The sequence below is a fragment of the Oncorhynchus nerka genome, linkage group LG15, assembly GCF_034236695.1.
Source record: "Oncorhynchus nerka isolate Pitt River linkage group LG15, Oner_Uvic_2.0, whole genome shotgun sequence".
Lineage (NCBI taxonomy): Eukaryota > Metazoa > Chordata > Actinopteri > Salmoniformes > Salmonidae > Oncorhynchus > Oncorhynchus nerka.
Genome location: NC_088410.1, coordinates 52,698,838 through 52,721,031, shown reverse-complemented (window position 1 = coordinate 52,721,031; position 22,194 = coordinate 52,698,838). Strand labels below are relative to the sequence as shown.

Sequence of the window (22,194 nt, the reverse complement as noted above, 5' to 3'; positions counted from 1 at the left end):
CTTAGCTTTCTTGGGAACAGGAACAATGGTGGCCCTCTTGAAGCATGTGGGAACAGCAGACTGGTATAGGGATTGATTGAATATGTCCGTAAACACACCGGCCAGCTGGTCTGCGCATGCTCTGAGGGCGCGGCTGGGGATGCCGTCTGGGCCTGCAGCCTTGCGAGGGTTAACACGTTTAAATGTCTTACTCACCTCGGCTGCAGTGAAGGAGAGACCGCATGATTTCGTTGCAGGCCGTGTCAGTGGCACTGTATTGTCTTCAAAGCGGGCAAAAAAGTTATTTAGTCTGCCTGGGAGCAAGACATCCTGGTCCGTGACTGGGCTGGATTTCTTCTTGTAGTCCGTGATTAACTATAGACCCTGCCACATGCCTCTTGTGTTTGAGCCGTTGAATTGAGATTCTACTTTGTCTCTGTACTGACGCTTAGCTTGTTTGATAGCCTTTCGGAGGGAATAGCTGCACTGTTTGTATTCGGTCATGTTACCAGACACCTTGCCCTGATTAAAAGCAGTGGTTCGCGCTTTCAGTTCCACGCGAATGCTGCCATCAATCCACGGTTTCTGGTTAGGGAATGTTTTAATAGTTGCTATGGGAACGACATCTTCAATGCACGTTCTAATGAACTCGCACACCGAATCAGCGTATTCGTCAATGTTGTTATCTGACGCAATACGAAACATATCCCAGTCCACGTGATGGAAGCAGTCTTGGAGTGTGGAGTCAGCTTGGTCGGACCAGCGTTGGACAGACCTCAGCGTGGGAACCTCTTGTTTTAGTTTCTGTCTGTAGGCAGGGATCAACAAAATGGAGTTGTGGTCAGCTTTTCCGAAAGGGGGGCGGGGCAGGGCCTTATATGCGTCGCGGAAGTTAGAGTAACAATGATCCAAGGTTTTTCCACCCCTGGTTGCGCAATCGATATGCTGATAAAATGTAGGGAGTCTTGTTTTCAGATTAGCCTTGTTAAAATCCCCAGCTACAATGAATGCAGCCTCCGGATAAATGGTTTCCAGTTTGCAAAGAGTTAAATAAAGTTCGTTCAGAGCCATCGATGTGTCTGCTTGGGGGGGATATATACGGCTGTGATTATAATCGAAGAGAATTCTCTTGGTAGATAATGCGGTCGACATTTGATTGTGAGGAATTCTAAATCAGGTGAACGGAAGGATTTGAGTTCCTGTATGTTTCTTTGATCACACCACGTCTCGTTAGCCATAAGGCATACGCCCCCGCCCCTCTTCTTACCAGAAAGATGTTTGTTTCTGTCGGCGCGATGCGTGGAGAAACCCGTTGGCTGCACCGCCTCGGATAGCGTCTCTCCAGTGAGCCATGTTTCCGTGAAGCAAAGAACGTTACAGTCTCTGATGTCCCTCTGGAATGCTACCCTTGCTCGGATTTCATCAACCTTGTTGTCAAGAGACTGGACATTGGCAAGAAGAATGCTAGGGAGTGATGCACGGTGTGCCCGTCTCCGGAGTCTGACCAGAAGACCGCCTCATTTCCCTCTCTTTCGGAGTCGTTTTATTGGGTCGCTGCCTGGGATCCATACCGTTGTCCTGTTTGAAATGCAGAACACAGGATCCGCGTCGCGAAAAACATATTCTTGGTCGTACTGATGGTGAGTTGACGCTGATCTTATATTCAGTAGTTCTTCTCGACTGTATTTAATGAAACCTAAGATGACCTGGGGTACTAATGTAAGAAATAACACGTAAAAAAACAAAACACTGCATAGTTTCCTAGGAACGCGAAGCGAGGCGGCCATCTCTGTCGGCGCCGGAAGTTTGAGTTTAAAAGCATGACGCCCTGGCAACCCCAAGCTTAAGCCAATTTTTTTATAAGATGCTATGCTGCATCTGTTATGCTACAGGTTATAACGATTTTAAATTAATTATATTTGGGGCTCCCAAGTGGTGCAGTGCTCTAAGACACTGCATCTCAGTGCAAGAGGCGTACCTGGTTCAAATCCAGGCTGTATGACATCCGGCCGTGATTGAGAGTTCCATAGGGTGGCGCCCAGTGTCGTTCGGGGTAGGCTGTCATTGTGAATAAGAATTTGTTCTTAACTGACTTGCCTACTTAAATAAAAATTATATTTCATTATTTTAATACATTTTGGAGTAGAATATCCTTTTAAAAAGTCACCCAAAGTGACCTCAGTTGTTAAGCAAAAAAATCTGACCAATTCCTGTCCTTTTCAATAAAAAGATTAATTAAATTAAAAAATAAGATTCCATATGACGGAAATACGTCGCAGTGATGGAGAACTTTACCTAATTGAAACCCCCCAAAAGACTGAATGCATCAAATGCTACAAATATACGTTGTAACTTGTCACTGATCTTAAAAGTGTATCTCGCTTCTTGTTTACTTTTTAAAAATCTGATTGTTTTAGGGGCGCCGCTACTAATTAATATAGGGTAAACACTGACGTATGTTTCAATCTACACAAGATATGCAGATGTACTGTGTGTTTTTGTATGAGCCTGCATGGGTCAAACATAAGCTGTGTATGTATGAATCTACAGTAGACAAAAGGGTGAGCCATTGACTGTCTATAGTGTTGGTTTCATGAGCTGAAATAAGATGCACAAAATGCTTATTTCTCTCCATTTTGTGCAACAAATTTGTTTACATCCCTATTTGAGAGCATTTCTCCTTTGCCAAGTTAATCCATCCACCTGACAGTGTGGCATATCAAGAAGCTGATTAAACAGCATGATCATTACACAGGTGCACTTTGTGCTGGGGAGAATAAAAGACCACTCACAACACAATGACACAGAAGTTTTGAGTTAGCGTGCAATTGGCATGCTGACTACAGGAATGTCCACCAGAGCTGTTGTCAGAGAATTTAATGTTAATTTCTCTCAAACATTGTTTTAGAGAGTTTGGCAGTTTGTCCAACCGGCCTCACAACCGCAGAACACGTGTAACCACGCCAGCCCAGGGTCTACACATTCGGCCTCTTCACCTGCGGGATTGTCTTAAGAACAGCCACCCGGACAGCTGATGGAACTGTGGCTTTGCACAACCAAAGAATTTCTGCACAAACTGTCTGAAACCGTCTCAGGGAAGCTCATCTGCGTGCTCATCGTCCTCACCAAGATCTTGTCCTGATTGCAGTGCGACGTTATAACCGACTTCAGTGGGCGAATGCTCACTTCGATGGCCACTAGCATGCAGGAGCAGTGTGCTCTTCACGGATTTATCCTGGTTTCAACTGTGCTGGGCAGATCGCAGACAGCGTAGTGTGTATGGCGTTGTGTGGGTGAGTGGTTTGCTGATGTCAACATTGTCAACAGAGTGCCCCATGGTGGCGGTGGGGTTATGGTTTGGGCAGGCATAAGCTACAGACAACAAACAATTGCATTTTATTAATGGCAATTTGAATGCATAGAGATACCATGACTAGATCCTGAGGCCCATTGTCGTGCCATTAATCCACCACCATCACCTCATGTTTCAGCATGATAATTCACGGCCCCATGTTGCAAAGATCTGTACACAATTCCTGGAAGTTGAAAATATCCCAGTTCTTCCATGGCTTGCATACTCACCAGACATGTCACCAATTTAGCATGTTTGGGATGCTCTGGATCGGTGTGTACGACAGCGTATTCCAGTTCCCGCCAATATCCAGCAACTTCACACAGCTATTGAAGAGTGGGATAACATTCCACAGGCCACAATCAACAGCCTGATCAACTCTATGTGAAGGAGATGTCGTGCCGCATGAGGCAAATGGTGGTCACACCATCTCATCCATCCACGCCTCTACTTTTGTGATCTTCTAATGTTACAAGATATTCGAATGAGTTCTAATATCAACGACTTCAACGTTTTGATATTTGATCGAAGAGGACAGCAATCTGTTGCCATGGCATTGTTTTTAATTTACTGTGGTAGGATTAAATGTTTCGGACCAGAACTCCCTGAGGACAACATAGCGGTTTTCATCCAAGTGTTAAAGCAGTGTTTTAAAGAACGGCTCTAAAAAGTGTGTGTTAAAGAAGTGTTAAAGGTATTCTTAATTATTTTAATTTTATTCCAACTTTTGTCTTTCTCTGTGTCTAGGGAAATATAGTGTCGGGCGGGTACAAGTTCCACGGGGTGATCACCACCTTTGAGATGATCATGGCCGACTGTCCAGAGCTGAAGAAGATCCACTGGCGCTGCGTGGTCATCGACGAAGCCCACCGCCTCAAGAACCGCAACTGTAAACTCCTGGAGGGCCTCAAGCTCATGAACCTGGTGAGGGGGTAGCTAGCTAACTCTCTTGGCCGTCTGCATTGTCGTTGTAGTCCAATTCAGTGCAGCCAAGGCTGATGATAGCATGGATGCTCTCCCTTGGTCAAGAGGGACATTCCTGCACAAAAATAAACATTGTAATGAGAAGAGACTAGCGAGTGGGAATCTGAGTTACATGGATGATATGTGTCTTTGAGTGGCATGAAAAGTTCTATAAATGTTTTTATGTATAAAATACTCAAATCTGTGTACCATTTTGTTGAGTAATACATGCATTGTAAATTTGTTGGGCTCTTCCACCTCTACCACCCCCTGTAGGAACACAAAGTCCTCCTGACGGGTACCCCTCTGCAGAACTCGGTGGAGGAGCTCTTCAGTCTTCTCAACTTCCTGGAGCCCCTACAGTTCCCCTCAGAGAGCCTCTTCCTAGAGGAGTTTGGAGATCTGAAGACTGAGGAACAGGTGATTTTTATTTATTTGTTTATTTATTTTTTCTCTGAGATACCCTTTTCGTGTCGCAAAGTGGGAAACCTACATTTTGGAATTTATGGGAATGTTGATTCTTTCTCAGAGACACCCTTCGGCAATTTCCTTTTTAAACATTGTATCGTATACTTAATGGCAGTTAACATGCTTCTGAACCAAACGGAAAGCCTGCACTTTACATCATCAAGCAGTTGTTGAATCTGTGTCGGTATCAAGTTGTTGCATCTGCAGTGCAGGTGTGGGCAATTTAAACATATTGTTATGAATAGCGCCACAGTAAACATAATGTTGTGTCCAGGCCAGACTAAACAAACAATTGAATTGTCTTAAGTCCAAACTGTATGCTGTTAAGTCTGTAGCTACGCTAGACATTCTAAGTCTCATTACTGCAGACCATCAGATCCTGACCTCCTCTGTCCTCCTTTGACCCCAACCCTGCTCTCCTCTACCCCAGGTGAAGAAGCTGCAGGCCATCCTGAAGCCCATGATGCTGCGGCGGCTGAAGGACGACGTGGAGAAGAACCTGGCACCCAAGGAGGAGACCATCATTGAGGTGGAGCTCACCAACATGCAGAAGAAGTACTACCGTGCCATCCTTGAGAAGAACTTCACCTTCCTGGCCAAGGGGGCCAACCAGCATAACATGCCCAACCTCATCAATACCATGATGGAGCTGCGCAAGTGCTGCAACCACCCCTACCTGATCAAAGGTGACACGTGGAAACACAAACACACAACAACAAAAAAAAACACTCAAAATGTTCACAGTTCATAATAAAATGTAAATTTTCGATGGAAACGTCCAGGTGCGGAGGAGAAGATCCTGGATAGCTTCAGGAAAACACACAGCCCCGATGCCTGGGACTTCAACCTCCAGGCAATGATCCAGGCGGCGGGGAAGCTGGTGCTCATCGACAAACTGCTGCCTAAGCTGATTGCTGGTGGCCACAAGGTGCTGGTCTTCTCCCAGATGGTGCGCTGCCTGGATATCCTGGAGGACTACCTCATCCAGAGGAGGTGAGCCTGGGGCTAAGGATAGAGCCCGGGGTTTGGGGCAGTAATAGTGTAGTAAACAACCAAAGATTTCAAGACTAAAAGTGGTGAAAGTAGTAGCCTATAATAGGATAAAAACTCCAGGTAAAAATACACTTTATCTAGTCCTTAGCCTATATCCTAATCTGACTTTGGTGCAGGTCAAAGTGTATTTGTCACGTGGTACTGTGAAATGGTTACTTGAATATTTGCATTGTCGCAGTATCAAAACTAAGAAAGTCTCCAGATAAAAATATTTCATAATTATTAGATTATGTTTACCTAGACACACTTGTTTAAATTGATGGGTCATGTGAAAGAAATACTATAACCACCCCCCAGCTACATTGTAGTTAAGTGGATGGGTCACTATTGTCTCGACATGTACACATGTTCATGAAATACAATAGATGGCCGTAATCACCCAGACACACCTGGCTAACTTGATGGGTCCTGTAATCATCTGGGAAAGAGGAGTCTTTTGTTTAGACATGTAGCTAGCTAGCTAAACAATGAACCACTATCCCAACCCATAGCTACAGTACAAACGGATTGTGATAGCTAGCCACCATTCATGAAATGCTGTAGTATGAATCTGCAGGTAGCTAAAGCTAACCAACTAGGTTCAGTGTCAGCTGGCTAGCTAACATTAGGCTATAACTAGCAATGCAAATGGAATTCTGAGATTACAAATAACATTGCTGCATAGATAATACACAACGGGCAAACTAACGTTTGCTAGCTAGCTAACAGTACAATTTTAACATGCAACGAAAACTACTTTCTGATAAAATTAGAAACTTATAATATCTAAAAATGTAGCTAGCTAGACTCTTACCTGTATACATTGATGAACGCTTTTCTGTTTGTACCTAGCTACAGCTCGTTTGGCATGTTGTGTCAAGTCACTCCGGTTCACACTGACTGTACAGAAGGTAGTCCATCACAACTTGTCCCCACTGATCTTTGTCGATAGAGCTTGATTCCCATGTTCCAGAAGGCATTTCTATTCTATTTCTATTTTGATTACATTTTTGCATTTTTTAAATCATTATATACACTACCGTTCCAAAGTTTGGGGTCACTTAGGAATTTCCTTGTTTTTGAAAGAAAAGCAAATTTTTTGGTCCATTAAAATAACATTAAATTGATCAGAAATACAGTGTAGACATTGTTAATGTTGTAAATGACTACTGTAGCTGGAATATCTACATAGGCATACAGAGGCCCATTATCAGCAACCATCACTCCTGTGTTCCAATGGCCTGTTGTGTTATCCTTTTAAAATGATGAACTTAGATTAGCTAATTGATCATTTGAAAACCCTTTTGCAATAATGTTAGCACAGCTGAAAACGGTTGTGCTGATTTAAATAAGCAATACAACTGGCCTTCTTTAGACTAATTGAGTATCTGGAGCATCAGCATTTGTGGGTTCGATTACAGGCTCAAAATGGCCAGAAACAAAACTTTCTTCTGAAACTCATCAGTTTATTCTTGTTCTGAGAAATGAAGGCTATTTGATGCGAGAAATTGCTAAGAAACTGAAGATCTCGTTCAACGCTGTGTACTACTTCCTTCACAGAAGAGTGCAAACTGGCTCTAATCAGAATAGAAAGAGGAGTGGGAGGCCCCGGTGCACAACTGAGCAAGAGGACAAGTACATTAGACTGTCTAGTTTGAGAAACAGCAGGGCAGAAATTTGAAGAACGGAAAGGTGGCATCCTATGGCGGTGCCACGTTAAAAGATACTGAGCTCTTCAGTAAGGCCATTCTACTGCCAATGTTTGTGTATGGAGATTGCATGACTGTGTGCTTGATTTGATATACCTGTCAGCAATGGGTATGGCTGAAATAGGGGAGTGTGTGTTTTGTCGCGAATTCAAGGGTAACCCCGACCAGGAACAAACCTGGGTCCAGCGACTGTCAGCTGAACAGATTAGCCATTACGCCAAAAGATCCAAACCTCTTGAGGTTGCTGGGTGTTCGGTTGAGGTCGTTACAGTACTTTCATATGTTTTATATTTGGTTGCAGGTACACCTATGAGCGCATCGATGGCAGAGTGCGGGGGAACCTGCGCCAGGCTGCGATTGACAGGTTCTGTAAGGTGGACTCGGACCGCTTTGTGTTCCTGCTGTGTACTCGTGCTGGGGGCCTAGGCATCAACCTGACCGCTGCAGACACCTGCATCATCTTCGACTCGGACTGGAACCCCCAGAATGACCTACAGGTTAGTCAGCACAAAGTTCAGTACCACTTAGGGCACGTTTTTCGGACCTCGATTAAACCCAGTGCTGGACTTAAAAGTATTATACTAATTTCCTGAAGTGGTTTCATGGCGCAGTAGTTAGCCTAGCTGCTAAGGATTTGGACCTGTAGCCAAAAGGTCGCCTGTTCAAAAAAGAAAAATTGATCTGGCATCTGAAGGGCTGCTGGGTTCAGTTCCTAACAACAATCCCCTACTGCTGGGCCCTTCAGAAATTCACTTAACCCCACAAGATGCTCTCCAACCACGTGCGCTGCACTGCAGATACAAGACTCATTTTTGTTGTGCGCTGTAACCATGGACAGTAAAGTTGTATTGTCATTGTATCGATATCCTGTGTGGCTCAGTTGATAGAGCAATGTCGGGATTGTTGGTACCGTTCCTGCTGGGTCCACCCCTATGAAAATGTATACACTCTGTAAATTGCTTCAGATGAAAGGGGCGGCTATATATACTGCCCTACCAAGCAAAAGGGCAGTTACGGCTCATAGCGTGGAACTGAGAAAAATAGATTTTATTTACCTTGGTTTCACAGTAACTTTATGCAGTTGCTGCTAACATTACCTGCATTTTCTCCAAAACACAATACAATAGAGGCAGGATACTTGTCCACATGATTAAGCATGTATTTAATGTTGCAAAAATGACATTTAACTCATGTTCGACCAATTTGCTTGGTAGGGCAGTATATTTCCAGCAGATTTCATGTGTGCATGGAGTATGACATGGCATATAGAAAAAGACTACTCTTCACACACTGTTAATGGCAGTATTAATACAACAAAAACTGCTCTGTGTTTGTCCATGCCAGGCCCAAGCTCGCTGCCACCGCATCGGCCAGAGTAAAGCAGTGAAGGTGTACAGACTGATCACTAGGAACTCCTATGAGAGGGAGATGTTTGACAAAGCCAGTCTGAAGCTGGGTCTAGACAAGGCCGTGCTGCAGGACATCAATCGAAAGGGCAGCCTCAATGGGGTGAGACTGTGCTATAACAGCCTGGTCCCAGATCTGTTTGTGCTGTCTTGCCAACTCCTATTGTCATTCATCCTCATCACAAACTGATCTAGGACCAGGTTAAACTGTAAAGGATGAATGTTTGATGTCAGGGTTTTCTTTGTATAAAGATTGCGTTGTCTACCACCTTCATGTAGTAGTAGTCTTTTGACATTTGTATGGTCATCCACACTGCACTGCAGTCCCTTAACGCTTTTGTTGCCTGTTTTGCAGTACAACACAAACAGTTGTCATCGGACTTGATAAACATGTTCCTTTGGACTATCCTGGTTTAGTACCCCTCCATCCGTTCATCAAACTTTCACTACCCGTGTCAGCAGAAGGCGGCTTTGTGATTTTCCACATCCCTACCGAAATATTCCAATAAACACAGATTTTTAGATCTCTCTGCTGTTTCTGATTCCTAAGGATCCCTTATATAATTCAGGAAATAAATTCAAATGGAATTGACCTCAACCTTGATCTGTAATTGGTTCCAGCTGATCTGAGATCTGTTGCTATGGCTTCCTAACTAATGGGGGGCATGGTGTCCCAAAGATGCAGCAGATGACCAAGATTGAGGTGGAGGACCTGCTGAGGAAGGGGGCATATGGAGCGCTGATGGACGAGGAGGACGAGGGCTCCAAGTTCTGCGAGGAGGACATCGACCAGATCCTGCAGCGCCGCACACAAACCATCACCATTGAGACAGAGGGCAAGGGCTCCACCTTCGCCAAGGTAAACCCTGACCCTTATACCCTGACCTCTAACCCCTGACCCTAATATTCAAACCATCGAGAGAGAGAGAGAGGGCAGGGGCTCCAACTTTGCCAAGGTAAGACCATGACCCTTTGCGTCTAACCTCCTGACCCTGATAAACAGACCATCACCATTCGGACAGAGGGCAAGGGCTCTACCTTCGCTAAGGTAAATCCCAACCTTTATACTCTAACCCCTGACTCTAATACCCAGACCATCACCATCCAGACAGAGGGCAAGTGCTCTACCTTCGCCAAGGTAATTCCTTATCTTTATGCTCCTAACGCCTGACCTCTGATGTGTTTGACATGACCCTGATATCCAGACCATCACCATCCAGCCACTTTCGCCAAGGTAAATCCTGACCCTTATACCCTTGACCTCTGACCACTAACCTCTGACCCATATCCAGACCACCACCATCCAGACAGTGCTCCACATTTGCCAAGGTAAACTCAATTGTAAAACTAAACCTTACCCTTCAACCTAAATCTACAATGAGGTCTAAATGTATTTGGACAGCGACACATTTGTTTTGGCTTTGTACTCCAGCACAATTTTAAATGATACCATTATACAATTAACCTATGAGGTTATAGTGCAGACTATCAGCTATAAATTGAGGCCATTTTCATCCACATTGGGTCAACTGTTGAGAAATTACAGCACTTTTTGTATATAGTCCCACCATTTTAGGGAACCAAAAGTTTTCGGATTAGTAGTAGTCAAAAGTTTAGTATTTGGTCCCATATTCCTAGCATGCAATGACTACATAATGCTTGTGACTACAAACTTTTTGGATACATTTGCAGTTTGTTTTGGTTGTGTTTCAGATTATTTTGTGGCCAATACAAATTAATGCTAAATAACGTATTGTCATTTGAGTCACTTATTGTAATAAGAATAGAATATGTTGCCTCCCGAGTGGCGCAGCGGTCTAACACGGAACCCAAACCGGCTGTGTGCATGCGCTGTCGTGCATAACTTTCACGACATGCAGGTTAAAATATCAAAACAAAATGAACCGATTACATTGATTTGGGGCCAGGTCGAAAAGCATTAAACCTTTATGGCAATTTAGCTAGCTAGCTTGCACTTGCTAGCTAATTTGTCCTGGGACATAAACATTGAGTTGTTATTTGACCTGAAATGCACAAGGTCCTCTACACCGACAATTCATTCACACATAAAACGGTCAACTGAATCGTTTCTAGTCATCTCTCCTCCTTCTAGGCTTTTTCTTCTCTTGACCTTATATTGCGATTGGCAACTTAGGTGCATTACTGACCTCGTTCATCTTTGTCACCCACGTGGGTATAACCAATGAGGAGATGGCATGTGGGTACCTACTTCTATAAACCAATGAGGAGATGGGAGAGGCAGGACTTGCAGCGCGATCTGCGTCAGAAATAGAACTGACTTCTATTTTAGCCCTTGGTAACGCAGATGCTCGTGCAGTGTGGGTGCAAAATGTAATAATATAGATTTCTAAATGTCTTTTGCAACGCTCGCACACGCGAGGCGAGCGGTGTAGTCCGCCTGTAAGGCACTGCATTGCAGTGGGTTAGGGTTAGGCTGTGTTGCAGCCGGCCGCGACCGGGAGACCCATGAGGCAGTGCACAATTGGTCCAGCATCGTCCGGGTTAGGGGAGGGTTTGCCCGGCCAGGATGTCCTTATCTCATCATGCTCTAGTGACTCCTTATGACGGGCCGGGCGCATGCACGCTGACTTCGGTTGCCAGCTGTACGGTGTTTCCTCCGACACATTGGTGCAGCTGGCTTCAGGGTTAAGCAAGCAGTGTGTCAAGAAGCAGCACGGCTTGGCAGGGTCATGTTTCAGAGGACGAAAGGCTCTCGATCTTTGCCTCCCCCGAGTCCGTACGGGAGTTGCAGCGATGCGACAAGACTAACTACCAATTGGATAAAACAAATTTGGGGAGAAAAAAGGGTAAAACCTTTTTTTTAAATACAAATAAGGAATATGTTTCTAAACACTTCTACATTAATCTGGTTTCTACCATGATTATGTATAATCATGAATGAATGGTGAATAATGATGAGTGCGAAAGTTAGAGGCATAAATATCATAGACCCCAAAAATGCTAACCTCCCCTGTTATTGGTAATGGTGAGAGGTTTCAACTTTTTAATGACACATGCACAAGTACAGTGAAATGGCTTTCTTGCAATCTCAAAAAACAATAATGCGATAATAAATAACAATGTAATACTAGAAAAAACACACAAGAAAAAGGAATAAATATGAACACAATAAGTAAGCATACTATATACAGGATCAGTTCAAATACCATATTTACAATGGGCAGGGATACTGGAGTGATGGCGGTAGATACAGTATGTATAGGGGTAAGGTGACTAGGCAAACAGGGTATAAGATAAACAGAGTAGCAGCAGCTTGTATGTGAGTAGGTGTGCGTTTGTGTAGAGTCAGTATATTAGCATGTCTTGGTGTATGATCTTTGTGCCTCTAAATGTTTTACTCATCATTATTCACCATTCATTCATGATTATCCGTATAATGAATATGGGTCCAAATACGACACACTTGACTACTTTAATACACATAAAGGGAATTTGTCCAAGTTCTTTTGGTTCCCTAAAATGTATTTACATAAAGCGCTGTAATTTCAAAACGGTTCACCCGATATGGACAGTATGCACTTTAACCTAATAGTCATTGTTTCATTTCAAATCCAAAGCGCTGGAGTACAGAGCCAAAACAACATGAAAGGTTTCACTGTCCAAAAACCTCACTATATTACTTTGCTGGATGGTGGTAGTTTGAGATTAGAGTATTACATTATTGTGCTCAACTACAATGGGGAAATTAAAGTTTGAGTATCAAGGGCTCCACCTTTGCCAAACCCTACCCCTATTTTATATCTTAAATTCTAATCCTTACATGCTGACCAGACCGGATGCGTCACGTGCACGAGCGATTGCAAAATAAATGTCCATATACATGTTATTCAGTCATTGCACCCACACTGGTCGCAAGCGTCTGCGTAGCAAGGCGCTAAAATAGAACTTGGTTCTATTTGTGACTATCAACTCGCTGCACATCCTGCCTCTCCCATCTCCTCATTGGTTTTTAGGAGCATATACCCACGTGGGTGATTGAAAGAACTGAGTTCCACACTTAAGTCCAGTCGGTTGTGGTAATGCACCTTAAAGTTTTGCCAACCACCATATAAAGTTCAAAGAAGAATACTAGAAAAAAACGTTTACCCTTTTTATCTGTGGATTAATTGTCGGAGTAGAGGACCTTGTGCATTCCAGGTAAAATAACAACCCAGTATTTATATTCCAGGACAAATTAGCTATCAACAGCAAGCTAAATTGCCATAAATGTTTAATGCTTTTTGACCAGTCCCCAAATTAATATAATTGGTTCAGAGTATGTTTTCAACCTGCATGTCCTGATCGCGTCTGGTGTGGGTGGACAAAATCAACTTGCGTGCGGTCTGGTCAGCATGTTAGGCTGTACTATTGGATGAATTATATGTTAGCCAGTATCCACAAGTTTCACTTTCCTATATTTTACCAGTGTCAGATTTCACACCTTATCAGCTTTCTCAGCACATCCCTGTGTATGTTACTTGCATGGATCCAGTCCAGTTGATGCCTGCGTGTGTGTGTGCATGCTTTTGTTTTCCTTGTCATTTCCAGGCCAGCTTTGTGTCTTCTGGAAACAGAACTGATATTTCCCTGGACGATCCCAACTTCTGGCAGAAATGGGCCAAAATAGCAGAGCTGGAGATTGATTCCAAAGCAGAGAAGGTAAGAGGGGAGAGAAGGAAAGGGTGGGGAACTAGGGAAGGGCGCTGTGGGACGACTGGTGATCCCCGACTAGGGAGTAGCCACTGCCTGGTGTTGGAGTGGCTACAGAAAAAGCTTGTCGCCGCAGATCAAAAGAGCCACTCAGAATGCGGGTTGGAAAAGAAAGCAGAATAGGCCTCGCGAAACGGTTTAAATATCTGGCACTCATCAACCTGCCGAACAGATGGGTTGCATTAATGAGATAAAAAAACAAACAGCATGCGAAGCAGAGGGAGGAGGAGAGAATTAATTGTGTGTGTATGGTGTGTATTAGAGCTTGCTATGTGTATACAGTGTGTTAGTGTGCTGCATATGCATTTTGTGTGTTGTTTATACTGTACTGTATATGGTGTACATTGTACTGTATATTTGTAATGTGAGTTTTTTTGGCCTGTGTATGCGTGTGCTGTCTGTTAGCCGTGTGTGTGTACACATCTTATGTCTTTACTTCAAATGTATTTGGTTGAAGACTGTACATGGCATGTGGTTGGGTCATGTGTATTGTGCTGTATACTGTGTGCCAGTACTATACATGGGTGCCTACGTGGTTGCAAAGGGCATCCATGTCTTAACAGCGCGATTTGCCAAGGCAAGAAACTCTGAGCGCAGTCCTATCCAGAAATCTGGCAGTGGTTTCTGATTTAAATTCAATTTTCACAGAACCGCTTGTTGCAATTTCGATGAGGCTCTCTTGTTCAGATATCGGTAAGTGGACTTGGAGGCAGGGCGTGAAAGGGTTAAGAATCCAGTTGTTTGTGTCGTCCGTTTCAGGAAAATACCTGCGTAATTACGCACCCAGCTCACTCAGGTGCTTCGCTATACAGTGGGGCAAAAAAGTATTTGGTCAGCCACCAATTGTGCAAGTCCTCCCACTTAAAAAGATGAGAGAGGCTTGTAATTTTCAACATAGGTACACTTGAACTATGACAGACAAAATGAGAGAGAAAAAATCCAGAAAATCACATTGTAGGATTTTTAATGAATATATTTGCAAATTATGGGAGAACTTGCACAATTGGTGGCTGACTAAATACTTTTTTGCCCCACTGTATCACATTTGACATTGTCCGTAAGCTTGAGTTAACACACAGGTGGAAAGACCTGTGTGTTGTCCTTGTTAATGCAGACAGAAAATCATAGCCTAATCATAGCCTAAATTTTGTCCCGCACATTGAAAATAGTTGCGGAGAGTCCCTCTAATCCTAGATTCAGATCATTCAGGAGAGAAAAAACATCACCCAGATAGGCCAGTTGTGTGAGGAACTCGTCATCATGGAAGCAGTCAGACAAGTGAAAATTATGGTCAGTAAAGAAAACTAAGCTTGTCTCTCAATTCAAAAAGACGTGCCAATACTTTGCCCCTTGATAACCAGAGCACTTCTGTATGTTGTAAAAGCGTTACATGGTCGCTGCCCATATCATTGCATAATGCAGAAAATACACGAGAGTTCAGGGGCCTTGCTTTAACAAAGTTAACCATTTTCACTGTAGTGTTCAAAACGTCTGTCAAGCTGTCAGGCTTGAAAGCTGTCAGGCATTGGCAGCAAGAGCTTCTCGGTGGATGCTGCAGTGTACCCAAGTGGCATCGGGAGCAACTGTGTGCACGCGCGTTACCACTCCACTATGTCTCCCCGTCATGGCTTTTGCACCATCAGTACAGATACCAACACATCTTGATCACCAAAGTCCATTTGATGTCACAAAGCTGTCCAGTACTTAAAAAATATCCACTCATGTTGTCTTGGTTTCCAGTGGTTTGCAGAAGAGGATGTCTTCCTTAATTTACCCCCCCATAAACGTAATGGACATATACCAGGAACTGTGCCAGGCCCGCCACGTCTGTTGACTCATCCAGCTGTAACGCATAGAATTCACTGGCTTGTATGAGAAGCAGTAATTGTTTCAAAACATGTCCTGCCATTTCACTGATATGTTGTGAAACAGTGTTGTTTGATGAAGACTTTGTCTGTATAATTTTTGGGGCCTTTTACCCCAGCATTGTCCCAGCCATTTCTGTGGCAGCAGGAAGAATGAAGTCCTCCACAATAGCATGGGGCTTGCCTGTCCTAGCCACTCGGTAGCTCACCATATAAGATAATGATAATGATGCTTCTAGCCCCTTCTTATTAATGGTATCTGTTGCTTTTATACATGTCTTACTACTCGAAAGTTGTCTTTATTCTCGCTCAAAAACTCCTGTGGCCTATTTTTCAAATTGTCATGTTTGGTTTCTAAATGTCTGCGCAAGAGTGAAGGTTTCCCAAGAGAGTAACGGTTAATGTGATTGGATGTTAATTATTTGACTAGGCTACCTGTATTTGACACTATATTGTTATTTGGCAGTGAAACGAGGCTACTCGGGCGAGAGCAAAAACTCACCTAAATGTACTGTTTTGAATTTATATATTTTTTTAAAAGTGTGAATCACATTTTTATTTGGCGTACCCCCTGACGGTGTACCCCAGTTTGGGAATACTTGACCTAGATTAACAGTGTGTCCATAAATCAATCAAATTAATTTATATAGCCTGATATAGCCATCAGCAGTTGTAAGCGCTGATATAAGCATAGTGGCTAGGATAAACTCCCTGGAAAGGCAGGAACCTAGGAAGAAACCTAGAGAGGAATCAGGCTTTGAGGGGTGGCAAATCCTCTTCTGGCTGTGCCGGGTGGAGATTATAAATTTACATGGCCATTAAGGCCAGATCGTTCTTCAAGATGTTCAAACATTCATAGATGACCAGTAGGGTCAAATATAATCAGAGTGGTGACCAATCAGGATCTGAATATGACTGCACGTCACAATAATTTAACGCATTCATAAATTTTTTACGTAGTTATTACACTATCGCTCATATTTCATGTCACAACGATTCATCAATATTTATGCTATGATGCTGGTAAAGTTGTCACGCGCACATACAGTGCTGGTCATTAAAAAAAGCTAGCTAGCTCATGGATGCAAACAATGTTCTTCCCCAAAAACATAGCAAAACGACATCTGTTTCAGTAGCTATAGTCATCTAAAATAACCCTAATTCATAAGACAGTTCTTATTTTGATTAATGGTGGTCGGACCATCTGTGAAGCTAGCCACAATAAAGATTAGCCACAATAGTGGACTTTGCGGTTAGCCTTCAAAATAAAAGTATGGCATAATTCTACTATTTGTATTCATTTGCATCACTGTCAATGACATACTTTTTCTTTTGAAGGCAAACTGTGCCTAATCCTTATTGTGGCTAGCTTCACAACACAACCCGGTCTGGTCAGGCCTTACTAGCCAGATGAAGCTAGCTGGCTGCTTATAACGTTAACTTTGGGCAACAAGGTTAAGTAGCTAGCTAGCTATTTATTTTCATGAACTGAAGTTCAATTTCAATAGACGAACAGCAAGTGGCAACCTAGCTAATACTTACGCACAAGGATTCCTAAATCATTGCTAAGAATAATGACGCTAAAGCTAGCTACCCCAGAAGTTGCGGTCGAACAAATGATGCTTTATTACCAATGCGGTATTGTAAACACATTGTTCGTGGCCGGTGTTTGTTTGTTTGCAGACTTTTTGTACAACTTTGACATTGCTACTGTATCTTTTTTGAAATGCAGAGACCCAAACGGCGTCCGTAGTATGTATGTTGTGAAGCTAATAGCAGTGATGCTATTACTGTGTAACTCCGGTAGGGCAACATCTGAAAAATAGCGCACTTGGTAGTGTGTACCGGTGCTCGACCAGTTGGCGAAAGCCAACATCACCCACGGCAGAGAACCGTGGGTGTTGAGGGCAATGAATTCCATTATCTTGGTTCTAATGGATTTCGCCTTTGTGTTGTCTCGCTGAAATGTTCTTACTCTTAAACTCGACATCGGGCCGATACCAATGTTGGCATTTTTAGCTAATATCGTCAGATTCAAATATGTTCACCGCTTTTATACTGTTTATCCCTAATATAAATATAGGACAAAACGCACATCACGACAAGAGAGACAACACAACACTACATAAAGAGGGACCTAAGACGACGACATAACAAGGCAGCAACACATGACAACACGGCATGGTAGCAACACAACATGATAACTACATGGTAGCAACACAACATGGTAGCAGCACAAAACATGATACAAACATTATTGGGCACAGACAACAGCACAAAGGGCAAGAAGCTAGAGACAACAATACATCACGCAAGCAGCCACAACTGTCAGTAAGAGTGTCCATGATGGAGTCTTTGAATGAAAAGATTGAGATAAAACTGTCCAGTTTGAGTGTTTTGTTGCAGGTCGTTCCAGTCGCTAGCTGCAGCGAACTGAAAAGACGAGCGACCAATGGATATGTGTGCTTTGGGGACCTTTAACAGAATGTGACTGGCAGAATGGGTGTTGTATGTGGAGGATGAGGGATGCAGTAGATGTCTCAGATAGGGGGAAGTATGAGGCCTAAGAGGGTTTTGCAACGGGTATACAGAGATGACCAGTTTACAGAGTATAGAGTGCAGTAATGTGTCCTATAAGGAGCATTGGTGGCAAATCTGATGGCCGAATGGTAAAGAACATCTAGCCGCTCGAGAGCACCCTTACCTGCCGATATATAAATTATGTCTCCGTAATCTAGCATGGGTAGGATGGGCATCTGAATCAGGGTTCGTTTGGTAACTGGGGTGAAAGAGGAGTGATAGAGAAAGCCAAGTCTAGATTTAACTTTAGCCTGCAGCTTTGGTATGTGCTGAGAGAAGGACAGTGTACCGTCTAGCCATACTCCCAAGTACTTGTATGATGACTACCTCAAGCTCCAAACCCTCAGAGGTAGTAATAACACCTGTGGGGAGAGGGAAATTCTCCTTACCAAACCACATGACCTTTGTTTTGGAGGTGTTCAGAACAAGGTTAAGGGTAGAGAAAGCTTGTTGGACACGAAGAAAGCTTTGTTGTAGAGCATTTAACACAAAATCCGGGGAGTATAAGACTGTATCATCTGCATATAAATGGATGAGAGAGCTTCCTACTGCCTGCATTATGTTGTTGATGTAAATTAAGAAGAGTGTGGGGCCTAGGATCTAGCCTTGGGGTACCCCTTGGTGACAGGCAGTGGCTGAGATGGCAGACATTCTGACTTCATACACTGCACTCTTTGAGAGAGGTAGTTAGCAAACCAGGCCAAAGACCCCTCAGAGACACCAATACTCCTTAGCCGGCCCACAAGAATGTAATGGTCTACCGAATCAAAAGCTTTGGCCAAGTCAATAAAAATGGCAGCACAACATTGCTTAGAATCAAGGGCAATGGAGACATCATTGAGGACCTGGTTGCAGTGACACATCCATAACCTGTGCGGAAATCAGATTGCGCACCAGAAAGAATACTATAGACATCAAGACGAGATAGCCAGTCAGTTGATTATTGACAAGTTTTTCCAACACTTTTGATTACCAGGTCAAAATAAAAATAAGCCTATAACAGTTAGGATCAGCTTGATCTCCCCCTTTAAATAAAGCAATTGGAACCTGCCCAAAAAGGAGAGACAGGTTAAAAAGGTTGGAGATAAGCTTGGCGATGATAGGGGCAGCAACCTTAAAGAAGAAAGGGTCTGAACCATCTGACCCAGATGTTTTTAGGGGTCAAGTTTCAGGAGCTCCTTTAGGACCTCGGACTGCAGGGAAAAACTTTGTAGCGGGTCAGGGGAAAAATAGGGAGAAGCATTGGGGATAGTCACATTAGAAGGGGTGGGAGATGAGTAAATGTTGGACGGGCAAGGAGGCATGGCTGAGTCAAATAGGAATCCTGACTTAATGAAGTGGTGATTAAAGAGCTCAGCAATGTGCTTCTTGTCAGTAACAATCACATCATCAACATTAAGAGACATCGGCAGCTATGAGGAGGAGGGTTTATTCTCCGGGTCTTTAACCGTTTTCCAGAACTTCTTGGGGTTAAACCCACAGAGAGAGAACTGCCCCTTAAAGTAATTAACTTTGGCCTTCTAGATTGCCTGAGTGCACTTATTTCTCATTTGCCTGAATGAGAGCCAGTCAGCCCGAGTATGCGTGTGCCAAGCCAAATGAAATTCTTGAGGTGGAATTAACTCTGCAAGATCACGGTCGAACCAGGGGCTGAACCTGTTTTTAATTCAAATTTTTCTTATGGGGGCATGATTGTTAACAATACCACTGAAAATAACAAAAAATTATGTCAGTGTCTTCAACAGAGGGGATCAAGCTGATTCTATAACATTTTACAGAGGCCAGTTCATGAAGGAAGGCTTGCTCATTAAAGTTTTTTAGCAAGCTTCTATGACAAATCAGGACAGGCCGTTTCACTGAGCAGCAATTACGAACCCAGGCTGTAAAGAGGTGATCACCTAAGGTCATTACAGAAAACACCAGATTGATACCTATCAGGATTATTTGTGAGGATAACATTGAGGAGAGTAGCCTTTTCTGGGAGTTTGAAGTCATACCTTGTGGAATTGGTAATAATCTGACAAAGGTTTAGGGAGTCCTTTTGCTTTCGGACACGGTCAGGTGGTTTAAGCATGTTCCAGTTTAGGTCACGTAACAGGACAAATTCAGAATTAGTGTAACACGGAAACCACACCGGCTGTGCGCGTGCACCATCGTGCAGAAATGTATTTTGTCCCCCCACACCAAACGCGATCACGAATTTGGGGACAGGTCGAAAAGCATTAAACCTTTATGGCAATTTAGCTAGCTAGCTTGCACTTGCTAGCTAATTTGTCCTATTTAGCTAGCTTGCTGTTGCAAGCTTGCAATGTTGCTAAAATTGAGTTGTTATTTTACCTGAAATGCACAAGGTCATCTACTCTGACAATTAATCCACACATAAAACGGTCAACTGAATTGTTTCTAGTCACCTCTCCTCCTTCCAGGCTTTTTCTTCTTTGAACTTTCGTAGTATTACCACGTCGACTGACAACACAGTTTGTCTTTCAATCACCCACGTGGGTATAACCAATGAGGAGCTGGCATGTCGATATCTGCTTCTATAAACCAATGAGGAGATGGGAAGGGCAGGACTTAGAGCGCGATCTGCGTCACAAATAGATCTGACTTCTATTTTATCCCTTTGCAACGCAGACGCTCAAGAGCAGTGTGGATGCAAAAATGTAATAATGTAGATTTCAAAATATATTTTGCAGCAAAGGTGGTGTAGTCAGGGTGTATGGGGCCAGGAGAGAGCTTAGGACAGGTAGGGTACAGGTCGGTGCTGATGAGGGACTATAGCACCCAGCAACAGTCAACAAGAGCCATTTGAAAGTTTAATACTTAAAACTAGCATATCAAATTGTTTGGGGACAGACTTGGTGGAGACAACCGAGCACTGAAGGTGATCCTTGGTAAAGATTGCCACTCCCCCACCTTCGGAAGATCTGTCTTGCCGAAAAAGGTTATAACCAGAAAGGTTAACATCAGTATTCAAAATGCTCTTCCTTAACCACGTCTCAGTAATGACCAACACATCTGGATTGGAGCTGTGAACCCACACTTTCAATTTATCAATTTTAGGTAATAAGCTTCTAGTCTTAATGTGCAGAAACCCCAGGCTTTTATGAGAGCAGAAATCAGTGAAGTAGATATCCGAGCACAAGTCAGAATTGGGGCTAGCAGCAGTAGATGGGCCAGGGTGTACATGCACATTTCCAACAGTAATACAATCAAGGCACATCACAGGACATGGAGAGCTCTGCAGTGCTTGTTTATGACATCTGATTGTGAATTAGATGGCAACAAGATCATATTTTACGGCAATTTCATCAGGTAACATGAATACAAAGCCAGCTAGAGGTGGTTAGAATAGGATGGGATGCCAAAAGTCTGTGAAACCAATAGAGAGTCACAGTCCCGAGTTTGGGAACAAACAGTCTATCCCACGGTTGGGTAAAGAAAGTTCGTAGTCCACATAGCTTGCAGGAGTCATGAGGCAAATAGCAAAATGCACAATAAATAAATGTAAATATATAATGACTTGGGGCTAGCCATTGCAAGTTCAGAGTCACTCACACCAACAGTGTGTGTGTGAGAGTGAGAGAGAGGTGAGGGTACCGATACCAGACAGGGGAAGACAGGCCAGGGCAGACGGTGAACAGATTGGAAAATGGAATCCGTTCAGCAGGCAACGGGAATAAGTGTCACACCCACTTGGGAGAAGATTTGATTTCAGCAGGCAAGGTAGCATGACAGGTGAACAGGTCAGGGTTTCAAAGCCACAGGTAAAACAGCAGAAACTGGATCACTAGGTGGTCTGGGGACGGGGCCAGCCAGGAGTCGACAGGCCAGGTAATCCTGAGGCATGATCCTAGGACTCAGGTCCTCCAGGAGGGGAGAGAGTGCGAATACCTAAGATCAGACAGGACACCCAGTAAGGAGAATTACACCAGACTGACCCTAGCTCAAAGACTATCGCAGCATAGATACTGTAGACTGAGACGTCGGGGTCGGGGACTCTGTGGCCCCGTCCAAAGTTAACCCTGGACATGGCCAACCAGGCAGGATATCACCCCACTCACTTTGCCAAAGCACAGCCCCCACACCTGCAGAGGGAAAGCAACAGA

The 22,194-nt window shown here is 43.6% G+C and overlaps 1 protein-coding gene across 4 annotated transcripts in view; it reads left to right on the top strand.

Moving 5' to 3' along the window:
- chd6 (chromodomain helicase DNA binding protein 6) overlaps nt 1-22,194 on the top strand; it is a 115,548-nt gene that overhangs the window by 43,873 nt on the left and 49,481 nt on the right. For all 4 annotated transcript variants that reach the window (XM_029682492.2, XM_029682491.2, XM_029682489.2 and 1 more), the window contains exons 13-20: nt 4,079-4,255; nt 4,571-4,714; nt 5,193-5,448; nt 5,545-5,755; nt 7,805-8,000; nt 8,848-9,012; nt 9,595-9,768; nt 13,479-13,589. In XM_029682492.2, coding sequence (XP_029538352.2) covers nt 4,079-4,255; nt 4,571-4,714; nt 5,193-5,448; nt 5,545-5,755; nt 7,805-8,000; nt 8,848-9,012; nt 9,595-9,768; nt 13,479-13,589 — 1,434 coding nt within the window. The remainder of the gene's footprint in view (nt 1-4,078; nt 4,256-4,570; nt 4,715-5,192; nt 5,449-5,544; nt 5,756-7,804; nt 8,001-8,847; nt 9,013-9,594; nt 9,769-13,478; nt 13,590-22,194) is intronic.